We start from the raw sequence: 18,588 nt of genomic DNA, 5'->3' as shown, positions 1-18,588 counted from the left end.
CACCTATAAAGGGCATGTGAGCATCACAACTATACCATAGAGCAACGGAAGAAGGCTTGGTCTTAGAATTGCATTTTACTTTAGATCATGTGGATGGTCAGATGCACGTGCATGGCAGCAGGATATGGAAAGAAGGCAAGCTGGTGGAGGCAGTGATGAACTCCTAGGCAATGTTCTCCTGGGATACCTTGGGTCCTGCCATTCAAGCGAATGTTACTTTGACACAAACCACCTACCTAAAGATTGTTGCAGACCCAAGTGCACCCCTTCATGGCAACAGTATTCCCTAATAGCAGTGACTTGTTTCAGAAAAATAATGTGCCATGTCACACTGCAAAAATTGTTCAGGAATGGTTTGAGGAACGTGACAAAGAATTCAACGTGTTAACTTTGCCTCCAAATTCCCCAGATCTCAATACAATTGAGCATTTGTGGAATGTGCTGGAAAAACAAATACGATCCATTAATGCCCCGCCTTGCAACTTACAGGACTTAAAGGATCTGCTGCTAACGTCTTGGTGCTACATATCACAGGACACCTTCAGAGGTCTTGTGGAGCCCATGCCTTAATGGGTCAGAACTGTTTTGGCAGGGGGGCCTACACCATATTGGGCAAGTGGTTATAATGTTAAGGCTGACCAGTGTGTGTAAGCAATATTGCATGCTGTTGTATTACTTGTTATTATTTTATTTTTGTAAGCCTGTACATGCACTCTCAGCCTGTCTTCCGAAAAAGGTAGTACATATACCTAAAGTAAAAAGAATTTGCATTCTTAATGCACAGCAAATGCAAACCCAACAAATGTGCCTACATTGATTGTGCAGGTTTGAAGGAGTACTTTGGCTACAATTAGAATATGCTACAGAAAAACAAGTGGGGAAAAGGAGAAAAGCACTGAAAAGGAGCGTTTTGGACCAGTACATAAACAAACATACATCAGTAACAGGGGTAGACAAATTGGTAGCCTGGAACTATCAGTTTTTAATATTGGACAACTAAACTGCAAACACACAAAGCCTAATAGGATACCAGATGTTTCAGATTTTTGGTTTATGCAATACATTCTTAATCTCAAACTCTGATAACAACAAAAGACCCAATTCTTCATGTACAATCTTAACTTTGGTGTCCCTTTTAAAGACAGCTTCTTATAGCACACCAGATTGCCGTAACCCCCTTCTAAAGCCTTGTGTATACTTGACACATCTGTGCTGGTTGCAAGGACAGCAAAGCAAAAATGACGTAAGATGTGGTGACATATGCTGAATTTTTGCAGTGTGCATTCATTTTTTTTTCCAACTACATGGCAATAAGGTAGTGGTGCCATGTACTCTAAAAATTGAATTTCAAGGAGAAGCTGGTTACATGGGTGCCAAAATGATAAACGAAGAGCTGAATATGAAGTAACAGGTCATCAAAGCACAAGACAGACATGAAAAAAATATTTGAAGTGCATTTCTTTATCATGTACATCATCCACTCACAGAAATTTTACTCTCCCTCCCTTCCCTGCTTTGTGTTAATGAGTCTGCACAAGCAAGGAAAACAATAGCATTAGCTGCAAAACAACTGGGGAAAGGAGGGCAAGAATGCCGAAAGTTAATTGTACCCTCTTGTCATTTAGCATAAAAAAAAAAAAAACACAGCAGAGGACAAGCCAAACTATACTAGGAATCATAATTCTAAGCAGTATTGTGACAAAAATAAATAGAAAATAACTTTTCAAATACTGGAAGAAATTTTTTTAGTGAATTAAATATGGAGGATATTCTGCAAAGTAGCAACAACGACAGGGAGTAGACAGCATCACAACCAAGTCAGAGAAAATACTGTGCTGCCTGTAGAGAGCATTCAGAAACCACAGATAAAAGAGGTTCTTTGTTTTCAGGTAAAACTAATTTTAGAATTGAAAAGATAGCAAAACACAGTAACATTAGACTGTTTACTAGGCAACCTGGAATATCTCACAAATGCTGATGCAGTGGTATTTCATGAAATGTACAACTTGGAAATAAAAATATACACTGATACAGCAGGTAACTCTTTTCAACCGATAGGGAATACTACCTCTGAGAAAAGTACCTTAAATATTCAGCAGCTTGTTGATCACATGTGATGATGGCCTGAATGTATCAGCACTGCTCTTGTCACAGTTTCTTAAGTGTTCAGCACTAGGAAATTGACTTTAACCTTTTGAAACCAGAGGGTAATCCTCCATTATGAACAGGTCTTGCTTTATGCATTCATATAGAAGAATCTCATAAAAAAAATTAAAATTAGATACCATTAACTGCTATGTATGTAGTCTGGGCACCTAACACGTAAACTAATGGCTGGGAAAACACCCCTTACATTAGCCCAAAAATTACAGAGTGTGAAGATGCTTTTTCATGTCTAAACCTCATCTTTAGTAACATGTGGACCATCTTAATGCAGCTCTATACATAATTCACTGATTGTGGTTAATTAAAGGTGTATGACACTGTTAAGGACATACTGCACATCAGAATAACTGTGAAAGTCAACGTGATGATGTATTTGACAAAGAAATCAATTTGTCGAGTCTAAATTAGGTCTGAAAACAAATTCAAAGAATACATTATAAACACAGAATTTCAATTCATTTTTGATAAAATATCTTTGTATACATTGGGAATAAATCACGTATTAATACGATATAATCCTTTAAACATAATCCATTTGCTAAAAAATTCTCTTCCAAGATGCCAACTATGCAGTCGTGCGCAATAAAACTTTACAAATAAACACTGCTGTAGAAAGTTGCGGGGAACACTCCACCTCATACATAAAGCTGGGCTTCCTAAAGGTTTGCAAAGCTGGTAGTCCAGCAAACTACAATATCCATTTACAGTCCATTTACAGTCCCCCCACCCCCCAAAATAATGGCGGTATTTAAGCCTCATTTTGTTGGATACCAGCAGTGATGCCACTTTCAGAACTTGCCATTTCAATGCGGCTGCAACATCCATCTATTATCCAACTACACTATCCTAACTACAAGGTCAATCCCAGCCAACACAGGGCACAAGGCAGGAAACAAACCCCGGGCATGGCGCCAGCGCACCGTAGGGCGCACACACACACCCACCCACCAACCACACACTAGGAACAATGTAGAATCGCCAATGCACCTAACCTGCATGTCTTTGGACTGTGTGAGGAAACCGGAGTACCCGGAGGAAACCCACGCAGACATGGGGAGATCATGCAAACTACATGCAGGGAGGACCTGGGAAACAAACCTGGGTCTCCTAACTGCGAGGCAGCAGCACTATCCACTGCACCACCAGGCCGCCCAGTAACATTACAAATGTACTCAATATTTAAAACACCATCGCAGGCTATTACAAGATGACTGCTTCATAAAAGTAATTTGAAGAAGAAAATCATTAAAGATACAGTCTTATTTTATGAAGATCAAAGAAGCATAAAAAATGACATCACTTTTCAGATCACAAAAATCATGTACCCACTATTTTTGACATGCAGGGTTTCCTGCAGTTTCGTATTTACAGTTGCTTTCTGGGCAGATGAACAGACAATGGTCCCTGCAATGCAGCATCACATTCATTAGATGATTGCCACATATGCCTTAATGCTTGCCTCCACCTGAAAATGCTCAAGATGTATTTCTCCCACATATGCTTACTAACCAAAATAAGTAGTAAAAAAAAAAAAAGAAACAAATTAACCCAATTAACAGTACTATCTCATTCAAGTTTTGGCCTACTGTATTAAAAAAAATGTTTCCTGATTATTTTGAAACTAGACAAGACAGATAATATGCTGTATGCTGTTTCTTGAAGAAGAGAAAGATGGCAAACAACATGCCATGATGAAATAACGCTTTGATGTAGATTAAAATAGGTAGAATATAAAAACATTACAGGCTACTACACAGAAAAAAAGACTGCTTCAAAAATTAAGTCTCAAGGTAAAAACTGTAATGCTTTCTTTTCCTAATTCTATACAATTTAGTGTAATGAATGCCACACCCAGTTGCCATCACTGTGGCATTACCACTTTTTCCTGTTGTCCATGTACATCAACAGGGTGTCGATAGGTGAACTGGTGGTTCAAAATTGATCCTTGCGTCTAGGTGTGTGTTTGCATGTGAGTGGGCTCGGCAACACATTGGAAACCTGTCCAGTACTATTACCTACCTTGCTCCCAGTGCTGCCATGACAGGCTCCAGCCTTCAGTGATAATGAATTGAATTATGTTGCCTTAAGAATGCTGTTAATTACAAAGACTGCTATTGAACTATTTTCTATTTAATAAAAAATCTCTGCTTCAGAATTTCAAATAAATATGATAAAATTATTTGTACTGTTATGGTATGTTAAGAATGACGTTCATATCTTAACAGCATTTTAAATGTTTCTGCTGTACTATTTATGTGTAACCATGTCACATGGAAATTGTGAAAGGATGTCCAGCAGGGCCACCACCAATTTGGCAGGGAACTGGGGGATGATGCACAACAGACCTTTGTGTGCATGTGTGTGAAAATGAAAGAGAGAGAGAGAGAGAGAGAGAGAGAGAGAGAGAGAGACAACCACGCTCGCAGTGAGAAATCAAAAAGGCCTGACAGTGTGAGAAGTCACAGTGCCTTGGAGGATAAACAGCAGAAGCCAATAGAGGACAGAGTCTAATGCCCTTAGCGGCCCTTTAACTTCTGAAAATTGCATATCTAGGGGCTCTTCATCTGCCAATGAGGGTCACTCAACCTTGTGGCGATCAGTCACAGAACTGTCACTTGCCTTTGCAAACTTGGCTTTATCTCTGTTCCTGGAAACCTCGTGCCAGCCAGACACTGCCTTAAAAATACCCGTAGACAAGTGTTTAAAATTGAGCTTTTCTATCCCAAGTCAACTCACAACCACAACAAGGAACAATATTCAATTAAATGTATTCTTGAATTGGACTGGTATGCACTACGTAGTGCTTGTTAAGCTTTAAGCCATGAGGTGTACTGCAGCTAGTAACACTGCTTCATTTTCATAAAAGCAGACTGAATTTAAAGCATTTCTGAATGACTTTAATGTGCCACATTTTTATAAGGCTTTTTTTTCTGGCTACATTATGAGAACAATTTGAGTGGGAGAATAACAAAGCTTTTGAATTTCTCAATATTTACTATAGTACTAGGTTGTTGTACCGTGTTAGCCATTATGAATATAGAGAAAAGCCAAGCAAAATGACACCTTTTATTGGCTAACTAAAAAGATTACAGTATGCAAGCTTTCGAGGCAACTCAGGCCCCTTCTTCAGGCAAGATGTAATACAGAAACTGAAGTTTCCTGTGTTTATATCCACACACTAGGACAAGAAACAACAATGGTAAATTTTTAAATGAAAACTCTTAAATGTAAAAAATAATCTTTTTAGTTATCCAATAAAAGGTGTCATTTTGCTTGGCTTTTCTCAATATTTACTAGAATTTGACTGGAGTCAGCCTTAGGTTTTCATTGTGTTTTTTTGCTAAAATCTGTGATGCTCTTGTTTTATGACAAATAAAATAATTTGCATATTAAGCTAATTTACTAAATCAATGCATTGATGCATTATACACAGGAAAGTATAAAAAGCATAGTTTTCAGTATGTAACTGCAAATTGCTAAATAAGTCATAAATCAAAATTCAACTGTTACTGTGTATATACAATTGAAATATTTAATAAACTTATTTACATGCATTGTATCTTTTCAGAAAAAGTTTATTTTATGGAGAGTAATTAACATATATACAACAGACAAAATTATAACTTATCATCTGCCCCCTATTAAAGCTAACACTTTAAAGACTGTTGTAGCAACTGCCTACAAACTCTTTGCATCAATTTGATTCATGCTATTAAAAGCATAAAAACACTTAAACACACAAACTGCCCTGAGCCCTCCTGCTTTCTTACTATTTCTATTACCTATACCTTTCAGTTCCCACAGTGAAATACTAACCTGCTGATGCAGTTATATTCAAACATATTTATATAAACTAGCCCATTCTTTCCTGTGATCCCAGATGCATACATCAGCACAAATGCATCTCAAACAGATTTTTTAAGACGCACAGCAGTGAAGGCTACATTGCTGTCAGTGGAGGTGCTAATACACAATAGCACCAATAAGCTATGGGGATATATTGAGTTCAGATACACAAGTGGCAATCAATTGAATGCTCATGGGACAGACTGAATTATATACATGGATAATGGTTAGATGGATGATTGCAAAAAGACTCATTTGTGACTCTTCAATGACAATTAAAATTAGACCAGAAGGTACCCAACAAAACAAAATAATATTCTGAATGGGGAAGGAATTAGCCACTATTCCTTATAGCTTCACTGTACAGGGATCAGTCATTGATTGCCACCATCCTGTTCAGAACTGGTCCTTGTCTCATGACCATTACTATCAGGAAGGCAAACCATGTTAAAATATCTCCCAGAAGTTCTTAAGGTTGCCCCAAGTATTCTTGATAAATAGTAACTACCAACATCTGGCTCAAAATCTAGCCAAGTCATTGTTATGAGTTTACTAGCTCATTCAATACTATATAGCCATATCTTTCTACTGAGAGAAGAGTGAAATTTAGTTTTAGTTCAAAACATTATCTTCAGTTGTATAGTTTTTCTTTTAATCACAGGTAGCAAATCATATTTAACTCTACTACACCATTCTTAAGATTTTACCACAAAGTTCAGTTCTCCCTTTAATACTACGGACTTAATACATAAGTGCAGAGCTTAATCCCAAACTCACATATTTTTACATATACTAATGATACAGCAATAGTGGGTTTTTAAAAATCCTTAGCCCCATAAATGTTTTATCATTTATACATCAAATCTTATTACATTTATCTCAGTTTTTTTCATAATTTAATGGTTATTGCTACTGCCACAAATTATCGCTACTGCCACAAACCTTGAAAGTCTTGGGTTCAATTGATGGCCCATTCTTATCCTATACAGAGCTTGCAAATCCTCCCTTGCTATATTGGTTTACTCTGGAAGTTCGGATTTTTATGTCTCAAGAAACATTTTGAGCATATAAAGTGTGTCCTATGATGACACGGAATATTATCAAGGGTTTGTTTACTAATGGTGCAGAAAAAGTACAGATGATAATAATTATAAGGTAATTTTAAAATATCTGTACTTCAGCTTATCCATTAAAGGAGAAAAATAGATGGATGTAAAAAACAAACATCCACATAAATGAAACTCAACAGTACACTGTATACCTTTAATCAAGATTACTAAGAGAGTCAAGGAAACAAACAACACGGCTTAATATGTTTCCAGGGTTAAACCATGGCCTCAGGTGCGCATTCCTAGCCCTCCAGTAACATCAGGAACCAGAGGCAAGAAACGAAAAAAGACTGAAAGCCTAGTTTCAGATACTTTTCTATTACCAAACAAAATTTTCAAAAGGAAGTATTAATTTTACATTGATATCAGACAAGTGACATACATATTTACAAGAAAGATACAAAGTAAATTGCCTTGATGCTAATTGTTCACTTTAAATACTAACCAATTTTACTGCCACTAAATTATGCCCAATACTGCTGGCTTATAATCAAACCCCTCAAACACCGAATGAGATTATACAGGCACAAAAGTAGACCTAAGGATAATTGTCCTACTGCTGCTTTTAATACTGTTTTAATTTTTTTTTTGTTTTTACGCTGCACATATTTGTTTTTGACATCTATAGCACTTACTTGTAGTATAGATCAAATTTTCCAACTTACGCTACATGCACATTGTCAGCAAGTACATATTTTTAGTTTAGTACACTTGAGTTTTTATAACATTTTTAGTAACTAAACAAAGCAAAATCAAACAGCTAAACAGAATTGACATTTTCAGTACAGGATTGTCACCTGCAGGCTGATACAGGCCAATACCAATAAGTGGTTGCACTGTAACTACAGCTTCATTGAGACATGCCCAGGTTGGCATGGGTCCAACATCAAAAGAAGAAACCAATCAAGCAGCAAAATTCAATTCTTGATTTCAGAAACCTTCTTAAAGGGAAATTAACAAAGACTCAAATCAAGCATCACTAAATGCACATTAAGGTATTGCATTAAGATTTAAAAAAATAATTTCAGTTTAAACAAAACTGGGAATATATAAAATGTATTACTGTGTGTTAAAAAAAGTTAAGTGGTATTCACAAAATATAAGTTGAACAGTCATTTATAAGTAAGTGTGCTTAATGTCAAAAAAAAATTATCAACAACCTATATTTACAAAAATTGTATTAATAAAAAACAAATCTGACCAGGTGTGAATGACACTGGACAAACAGCTTCATTTTATTCCTGTCAGTGTCTGTTCATTTGAATCCAAAACCCTTTTAAAAACATTGAGACTTTAATATGCACTTCTGTGAACTAAAATTCTATCTAGCTTGAGCTTGCTAAACAGCTTGGAAATACAAAATGCACTTTGAATGGATTAGGCAAGGGCTCAGAGGCAGTTTATTTATCTTCTGCTGCTGCCCTGTAAGGTAAGACTGTACAGACCGTGAATCCTTTGGCCACTGTTTTGATATTTCTAGTAATACATGCCACACCCCATGACTAACACTTCACAACAACAAGCCAGACCATGACCCCTAAAAAGGTTTTGATGTCAAACAATCTTTAAATCAAAGGGGTTTTTTTTTTTTCCTTTGACGCTAACCTTCTTGATTGATTAAATGTCATGTCTTTGCACAGAGCCTGCAAATTCAGAATTATGTCAGGGCAGTCGAGCAGAATGAATTTATCTTTGTGACTGAAATTTGATTGCATGTGTTAGAAACTGAACATTTCTTGCGTAGCCACTTCAACATAATCTGCCATTTCTCAAAATACTGTTTGTATGATGAAACCCCACACTGATTAACCTGCTTAAAAGGCATTAGTTCAGTGAAGATAGAGTGCTGTCTAAACAAGGATGGCAGAAACAGCAACAAGGAAGCAAACTCCCAGCACTTCACTGCAGTTTCATTGCCCAGTCTGAACCTGCCCTGTTTCTTGTGAAACTAAGAAGCAATTGCATAAGCTCTCATCCTTAACACTTTAAATTCAGAAAAGATCATGAAGGAGCAGATTTGTCTGAATGACAATGGTAACTGTATTAAAGTGTGGGATGAAAGTACACAGGATTAAATAATTCAGCCTCAAAAGTCACACGACAAGTGAATCCAATCTGGACCTTACCTGGAACGGTACATTCCAAAGATAGCAGAAAACACAGGAGACCAAATGGGCTTAACATTGTTTATTAAGGAGATGCATTTATCCAAAGTAACTTGGATATACATGTGTAAAGAACCATGCAAGTAAACAAAATCATAAAACCATTTAATGATAGGACTAGGCTATAGTAAAAGCACTAACAAAGTTCAGCAGCAATACTAAAAAAATACATAAATACAGGAATAAACACACAACTAAAAGGAAAACAGCAAGTTTTACCCTTAAACTTCTTATTATAACTGCAGTATGTTTTTTGGAAAAATATTTGCACAGGCCCCTTTTCTCCTTCCTTTCATTCTATTGAAGGATCCATTTTTTTCATAACTAGGTTTGATACAATGTTTACGTTTAATCCCTAAGGTATTTATTGAGAGGAACACAACAGTTTAAAAGCTAACATTTAAAAAACACTTGAAAAACTAACACTCAGACATCAGCAGCATTTACACACAATTTAAGATCAATTTTCTAAAATACTTAAAACCAATTGCATCTGGTGCTACCGGGATAGGCTCTAAAAAAACTAAGGTGGCTCTGTAATATTATATGGTGCTTCTCATTACTTAGTATTTTTCTATTAATGTCCCGCACACTGAATCAACAAGATAAGAAACCAGTGGAGAATGTTGCTTCCTTGCATTATTTTTCCCTTCTGATAGCCACTAAAGCCAAGGGCCAAGCTCCTATGGCCCAGATTCTCCTTATAATGGGGAAAGAAGCACCATTTATTCCAAACAGGGTTTATTCTCCTGCACCTGTTGAGTTGGAGGCATTTTGTTTACTTACAAGGCTTCCAACTTAATAGGCTAAATACAGTTTGTTTACATTACCATTTGTTTGTGTCCAATTTTCAATGTCAATTTATTCCTTTTTAAAATAGTGGGGAAGGAATAACGCTATTTTAAAACTTCAGACTTCAGCAGCCAGTTATCTAGCATTGATGTAGCAGTGATACATCTCTTCCTGATAAAATGGTTTGCTTTATATAAAATAAAGACATTGCTCATGCTCATTATATGATGACGGCAAAACAATCAGTACTTTTGCTGGAATCATTTAAGAATAAATCAAAAGAAAATGTACATTTAAATGCATTTGTTCATTGAATATTGTGAACAATTAAAAAGTGTTCACTGCTGTGGTTTTTGTCTTTTTGCCATAATAAATAAATTCTCCAAAAATTAGAATATAAGTAAACTTGCATTAGAATTTGAAGCAGATTTAGCTTATTGCTACACTATCATGTTTAGACAGATAGATAGACAGGTAGAAAATTTGGAATTAACATTTTTCTGCTAACACAAATGCTTATGGGTAACTATTATGGGTAATGTTTATGGGTAACTATTCATTATTTAACTAATTGTATACTTTTCTAGTATACATATGCATATACATGCTTGGACAATGTACAGTGTTTAGATTCATAGTATAAATGGAAACACGTGGGAGCCACAATTTTATCGGGACATTATTGTCATGTGTACAGAGTACAGTAGAATACTTACTTGCATACGTTAATTCACTTTCTGGTGCAACATTTAGTTAACACAACTAGCTTACTTTGAAACTTCTGTATTCCTTATCTAAAATAACTACTTGAGTTTGAAATGCATCTATCAGACTCAATTATACTACTGAATAACATGGATATAATATTGCTGCTCATGAGATTTTACAGTAGTCTACTTTAGCTTCTGATTCAGGAAAACAAACCTCAGGGGGACACACATGATTGCAAGGTCTATTTTCCTGTAGCTACATGAAGAAGTCAAACAAATTTGTGTCAGACTTACTCTAATATTTCTAAGGTTTATGTCCTTCTATTTTAGAAAAAAAGTTGTTGTGTGCTTTGCCAATTATCTGATGATGTCCGTTAGGCAAATTACTGTACCTGAACACAAATCACAGAACATTTTATTTGTGGATGCAAGACACATTCGTATATTTAATATCAACCCATCCATTTTACAATGTCTTCTTAGTATGCATTGCCCACATTATATTTAACCCGTTTTTCAATTCTGCCTCAATTATGCTGTCAGTGTTGCGTTTGCATGTTCTTCGCATGTCTTCTTGGGATTTAATCTCACTTAACAAAGGCATGGAAGTTAGTTTAATGGGTCACTGTAAAACAACATAATATGATCAAATATGCCCTAAAAGAGACTGGCTTCATGTCCAGCACTCTTACCCACCTTATGCCTGATGCTAGTTAGTTAGGCACTAGCACTTCATGTCTCAGTACTTAATAAGATTAGAAAATTAACTTCTGAATGTTAAACTGATTTATTAGTTGTGTGTTGATTGCAATGTAAGTGATAGTTCCCACTCCCAAATGTGTTTCCACACTAATATTACATTTAACACACCTTGAGAAGCTAATCTAAATTTCAAAACAAGATGACGGGTTCTTGCAGTAAAGAAAGAACTGTTTCTATTTTGTAACTATTTTGGGTTTACACTACATCAAAATCTTAACTTGACAGAAATAGATTTTCTACCTCAAACTACACCAGTAAAGAGAGGTTTTGAAGAGTAGTCACAATTGTTTACATGGCATTGTGATACTGTCATTCACTTTCCACTAATTTTCTACTAAGCACCAAGTATCTAATACACACAAGCTAAACCCTTCTTTTAATTTCTCAGAAAAAAATCCATAAATGTTGATTTATTAACCTAGATTACCAGAGTTGACTGCCTCACCATCTAAGTTTATAAATTCTTTTCACGTCATTCACAGCTTTTTCAACCTTTCTTATCACCTGTGCTTACATACCTGTGCCATTATACGCTCATCCATTCTCTGGAGAGCTCATTGCATATTTAAACCACCTCAGACTGTTTTTGTTTTCACAAACACAACATATTGATTCCACACCTATCCTTTCTATTTAACTCATTGTCCTCTGCATTATATGCCTCACACATTGAATTCCTCATCCTCACCTTAGTTCTTTCTAATCGGAGAACAGCCAGTCATTGAAACGTAATAATAAACAGCAATGTGTGCAATAATTAAAATATTAGCATAATTCAACAACAACATTAACATCAACAGAAACCTTTTATGAGCCTATCAGGTTCTATTAGTTTTCTGCCTCTAGTGGCACAATGAGCTACCCAAACCTTCAAAGGGGAAGACATTATTAGATCTGTTATGCAGGAATGCTCAACCTTTACCCCCCAAGAGTCCACAACATTAACTACCACATTAGCTTTTATCCCACTAGACCCCAAGTCAAATACAAGCACAAAAATATTCAAATCCCTGTGTCAATTGGAAACCACGATCTCTCAATTCCTATTTCACAAAGAACACCAAAATTGATCAAGGCATTAAATAGCCCCTTATTTGTCCTAAATACATACCCACATCTAGAATCCTGTTGGCAAACATGCACCTTATAATCTTATACCCCTAATGCTGGTATTTACTCTTCATCTTCCTTACATGATCATTCAACTAAAAGATAGATTTTGTTAACCCACTTTTCTGAAATACACCACAATGCCAAAACACTAGGATCCCTGTTTGAGCAGCTATTATGGTGACATTGATAGCATTTGCATCTAGTAGCTTATTATTCCAATGGTGTCTCTTCTGCTAATGCCTTCTAAAGTTATCCAAGGGAAACAATAAATGGCAGATATTCATGAGCCTAACAAGCACCTTTTCTGCAAAAAGAACTGTACACTCATTATGAAAACTGTTGTGTAAAACAACTTGTACAGCCGATATGAAAAGGTTTGTCCCAAACAATAGGTTATGACAGGAACTGAAACATTTCTTCTCAACTTTCACTCCCCAAGGAGAACGAAATTATCAGCAATTTGCCTTCCCTTTCACTGTTCCCAGTAGACAAGATGCACTTTTTTCCCCCTAATACTTTTTGTTTAACCTAGTCTCAATACACTTAGATTAAAAAACATTCCCCATCATCTGTCTGCTTAAGTGACAGAAGCTACTTTTTCTCCTCCCCCAATACACCAGCATTAAGCATCTTCCTCTTAACCCTATTTCCAAAGCTATCATATTCATAGGCACTGCACTTTCACCAAACATCCACTAACTGATTCAGCCAGTGCTACTTTTTCTTTAAACTCCCTCAAGTAACAACACTAATTGCAAACACTACACTGATATGTTATCTTAAATAGCCTTCATTTTAAAAAGTCTCTTCACTTTACACATTGGGAGCTTTGCAGCTAACAAGAAATCTTTTGCCTCAGCCCTTCTAATGGAGAATTCATAACAGAAACTGGCACACATTTCTTTTCAACTTCCACTCCTGGAAGAGACAGAAGACTGATCAATAGTTGAGCACGCCTCTTAGCCATCATTCTTCTAGTATACTCCACAAAGTGCTGAAATAAACAGACATTCAGATGCTCAAATATTAGACTATCCTTTAACATCGTTGGATAGCCTAAAATTAGAATTTATGTATCCTCTTCCTCTAAACCACATACAACGACCACCATTGAGGCAACATTTAACACTAAATGACATTTTCATTTTTAGGACCACCCTTATTAGGGGAATCTTTTTCCTCATTACATCCACATCAGGAGCTATACAACCAACACACAGCCTTTTTTTAATCAACCCACCGACAGGAAGGCTATCAGCGGGCCTGGAACCCACTTCGCCTCATCCCCCTGCTCCCAAAGGAATCTCTAATTAGTCCAATACTTTGGCAGCCCTCTCCTCGCTGACATATACCTACATCCCCACCCTTCCCAATGTATATGCACCCTGTCGTCTTTTCTCGAGTAACGACACCAAGAGGCAGTTTATTTTGCACGTAATCTCGGTAGCTCCGGCACACGTAAACCCTCAGTTATAAACACACGGGCCACTGGGCCTCCAGGCTTCAAGCCGCGGTTTGACATCTGTGCTGTCCGCCTCATCGCGTTCAGTGCCACAGGAATTAACGCCAGGCCAGTCGGACTAGACTAGTAGCCTCCCAGCTCCGCTAAAGGCATTCGTAGCTCGCGCTCTCCGATTTCTCTCACCTGAGCCACTGCCTTCCAGCCACTGTGCTTCGTCCTCGTCTTCCTCCAGCACCTCTGCCCCGACATAGCAGCCTCCTGTGCTCCTCTCCACAGGGCTTGGCTCTGCTGCCTCATCCATTCGGAATCTCTACTCGGCCGTGCTCTCGAAACCGACTCGGGTGCAGGTGCACGGCGTGCCGGGGCCAGAGCTATGACGATTTTTTTCCTAAAAGGCGCCTCATACAGAGCTGCACCCGCTGCGTTTGCCACCTATTGTCGAGCGCTGACAGGAGCCAGACTCGCCGGCCGCAACTCTGCGTCGCTCTGCCGCTTCCTCACAGCCTATCTGGCCGCCTGCCTGCAGCTCGGCTCACGTCACGCGCTCTTCTCCTAGGATTGCTGTGACGCCGCGAGCGCGCCTGGCACCCGAACGGTGACGTCACGAAAATCGGCTTTGCGCAAGTTTTGAGATTCAGAAATGAATGAGAAGGTCGCAATGGATGACCCGCTCTCTTCGTGGAGCTTCTGCTGCTCTGAACAAGGCTAACGTTACTTAACCGAATACCGAGGACAGCCCAAGTATGTGTTCGTGATTTATGGAAACAGGGGCAATGAAACAGAAGAACCATTTAATAAAGAAAGGAGTGACCACACAGGTAAATAAAAAGCACAATAAAATGTACCATAAATAAAAGCAGAGTTAATGAACATAAAACAACCGCCTAAAATTTCTGAAAATAACAATAAGCCAGAAAAATTAAACTGATAAAAAATATTTTAATTTTGTAGTTATTTTAATTTGTATTCATGAACAAAATAAAAACATATACTGTAATTTGAATGTCTCCATCACATCACATTTAAGTACAAAATTTAAATGTAAATAAAATTTAACAAATTATACAATGTTGTCATGTATACAATATTGTTCTAAATCAATTGAAATTGAAATATTTAGCTAATCTAATATGTTTAATATATGTAAAGAAAACAGCAATGTATATTCATTGACTGATATACTGTATATCTTTTCTAGTTTTTCTCACATCATTTGGTGGTCTGTCATTTGCACACTTTTTCCTGGTGCATCCCTATGAATCATTCCACAGTTGTCTTCCATCATACTTACATCCCAGCATCCCTGCTACCTAATTTCAATGTCCTTGATATCCTGAAGGAAACTTTCAACCTGATCTTCACTCATCGCTCCAAGACTTTCAGGAAAAAATTCTAAATGCAACCCAATTTTGGGTCTTGTATTGTAACCCAATTCCTTTAACTTAAATACTATATTTTTCACAATTTCTTTATGATTTGGATCTTTACTGTTACCTAAAAACTTAGAAATGAATGATAGCCAGTCCTCTCTCTCCAAATCTTTCATTGCACCACCAAATTCTGCATCAGAAGTCAATTTTCTAACATCAGGCCTGGCAAAAATGTCCTCTTTCAATTTAGCCTCAGACAAACCTGGAAACTTAAAACAGGCTCCATCCAGGGCTTTGATAATGTGTTTTATTAAACCAAGCTTAATATGAAGCAGTGGTAACAGCATTATTTGGATCCGCTAAGCTAGGTCTGATGATGCTTTTGAAATCAAACTGTAGCTTTTTTTCTAGGTGGCAATTCCTTCTGAGCCCAATGTCAGTTCTTGGCTTTGCTGTCCCACAGATAATGCCTGAAAATGTTGTGTGCCTAGGGCAGAGTGGTGGCTCTACACTGAAAATCAGGAGGTTGCTGGCTCGATTCCCGTAAACACCAGAAGTGACTCAACTCCGTTGGGCCCTTAACCTGCAATTGCTTCATCCTGGGTATGATGTTAATCTGCATCCAGTCATGCAAGCAGGTCCTCCATCCTACAGGGAAACCTTGGGAAACTTACACTGTCCTAATGTGGTGCTGAGATGTTACCCGTTGCACTCAGGTCCCAATCTAGGTGGTTCATTGTGTGGTGGGTGCAGCAACACATTATTAGAGCATGCTCCCAACCTGACAGCTGTCTCACTAAGATCCACAGAACAGGTTAACACATATGAACCAACAATGCTCATTGTGGTTAGTTTTATAAAGAAAATTTTAAAAAATCTCGTAGGTTGCTTTCAAATGCATAGACAAAGCCACAGGTACTGGTGCAACACATATTAACTTCAAATCCCTGAAGCTTGTCTACAAAGTAATCAGTGAGTCAGCACCTAAGTGTATTAAGGCACTTGTGAGGTCCTATACTCCTTCTCACCCACCCAGGTCTGACATTGAACAGCATCTGATAATACCGCCTCTGCATGGTATCAAATCTCTATCCAGACTCTTTTCCTGTGCAGTTATTAGTTTGTAGAATGAGCTGCCCACCTCCATCTGTACTGCTGACTCCCTCAATGCATTCCAGAAGCAACTGAAGACCCACCTGTTCTGTGAATATCTGTCTAATAGAAAAGAGAAAAAAACAAATTTGCTCTATGATATTTTATATTGTTAGTTAATTTGTTGTTAGAGTAAGTTTAATTGCTTTATTGATTGTAATCTGTGATTGTAAATGTATTAGTTATTACATCTTTTCACTTGTGGCAATCAACTTTTGTTACCTGTTCTACTACACTTGCACAAACTGGCCCTTGATTATGTTTACCTCTTTTGTAAGTCACTTTTGACAAAACCATCTGCCAAGAAAATAAATGTAAATGTTTATCAAAAATATCATATGATCTGCTTTGGAACGACAATTGTTTTTCTGCATAGCCCCCCATTTCCAGGGGCTCAAATGTGTATGGACATTTGACTGACAAGCTGTTCCATAGCCAGGTGTGAGCAGATCCCTCATTATTTCATTAACGTTTAAGCAGGAAAAAGATCTGGCTTTGATTACAATTGTGGAATTAGGATTTGGAATCTGTCACTGTGAACTCTCAATATGAGGTCCAAAGAGCTGTCCATGCAAGTAAAAACAGGCAATCATTAGACAGAGAAAACAACATAAACCCTTCAGAGAGGCAGCAGAAACATAAGGAGTGGTCAAATCAACCATCTGGTACATTCTTAAAGAGAAGGAACACACTGATGAACTTAGCAACACCAGAAGGTCTGGACAACCACAGAAGACAACTATGCTGAATGATTGCAGAATTCTGTCCTTGGTGAAGAAGAACCCCTTCACAACATTAAGCCAAACCAAGAGCACTCTCTGGGATGTAGATCTATCATTGCCAAAGTCAAGAGAAGACTTCATGAAAGTAAAGACAGAGGGTTTACCACAAGGTGCAAACCACTGGTAAACCTCAAGCATCAGAAGGACAGATTAATTTTTGCCAGAAAGCAGTTCTTAAAAGGCTGTCCAGTCCTGGAACAATTTTCTTTGGACAAAGGAAACTAAGATCAATACATACCAGAATGCTGGAAAGAGAAGAGTATGGAGAAGAGAAGAAATGGTTCATGTTCCGATGAATACAACATCATCTGTGAAACATGGTGAAGACAGTGTTATGGCATGATCATGCATGGCTGTGAATGGAAGTATGTCACTGGTGTTTATTGATGACCAGTAAATGCACACTGCATGATAATGTGCAGTGAATTCACTTGACTTGAGCATTCCTAGTTTTTATCCTCTTTCTCTGTCTCTGTTTAGCATTCATTTGCTCAGAGGTTGATGGGCTTGCTGCTTCCTGAGCAGCTCTTCTTTCCTCCACCCTAGTGGCCTGTTTCTTCTCTTCTTTTGTTGGCATCTTCTCATGTTAAAACTGATTAAGTCAGTGTTTGTGTTGCAATTAGTGCATTTTCCTTAATTTTTCACTTAAGCTGGCACTTAAGTCTTCAATCTGCCTCAAGAATGATTTAAGATATGAATAGGTAGGGGAAGTGGTGGCGAAGGTGGCAGGGATGAGAACGGTACTTGTACACTATGTGTTGCATGGCCACCATGCTGGCTGCTGCCAAAAGTTGATCCTACAATAAAATAAAATAAAAATAAAAACAGGAATAACCTTGGAGGTCAATCATTACCCCGAAAGCGGATATTAGACATCACGTAGTATATGTGTACCAAATTTCAGGTCAATCAGTGAAACGGTTTGCGAGCTACAGGTGATTTAAAATCCTGGACAGACAAACGGACAGCCATGGTAGCATATTATATAAGAAGATATGACTGCTGGCAGAAGTAGCTGGATGAATTCTGAAGTGTACAGAGCTATACTGCCTGCTCAGATTCATACAAATGCTGCAAAACTGATAGGATGCTGCTTCACAATACAGATGGAGAACGAGCCAAAACATACTGCAAAAGCAAAGCAAGTGCTTTTCAAGGC

At 37.6% G+C, this 18,588-nt stretch overlaps 1 protein-coding gene across 5 annotated transcripts in view; it reads right to left on the bottom strand.

The window, feature by feature from the left end:
• The window catches only part of pip5k1ca (phosphatidylinositol-4-phosphate 5-kinase, type I, gamma a), a 65,415-nt gene extending 50,721 nt beyond the window's left edge, over window positions 1-14,694 (bottom strand). For 2 of the 5 annotated variants that reach the window (XM_039766713.1, XM_039766714.1), the window contains exon 1: window positions 14,309-14,694. In XM_039766713.1, coding sequence (XP_039622647.1) covers window positions 14,309-14,426 — 118 coding nt within the window. In that variant the 5' untranslated portion in view covers window positions 14,427-14,694. The remainder of the gene's footprint in view (window positions 1-14,308) is intronic. The other 3 variants (XM_039766716.1, XM_039766715.1, XM_039766718.1) reach the window with 2 other exon arrangements.
• Between the last annotated feature and the right edge of the window lie 3,894 nt (window positions 14,695-18,588).

This window comes from Polypterus senegalus, chromosome 10 (assembly GCF_016835505.1).
Source record: "Polypterus senegalus isolate Bchr_013 chromosome 10, ASM1683550v1, whole genome shotgun sequence".
In the NCBI taxonomy this organism is placed as follows: Eukaryota; Metazoa; Chordata; class Cladistia; order Polypteriformes; family Polypteridae; genus Polypterus; species Polypterus senegalus.
This window is presented reverse-complemented; position numbering and strand designations above follow the sequence as displayed.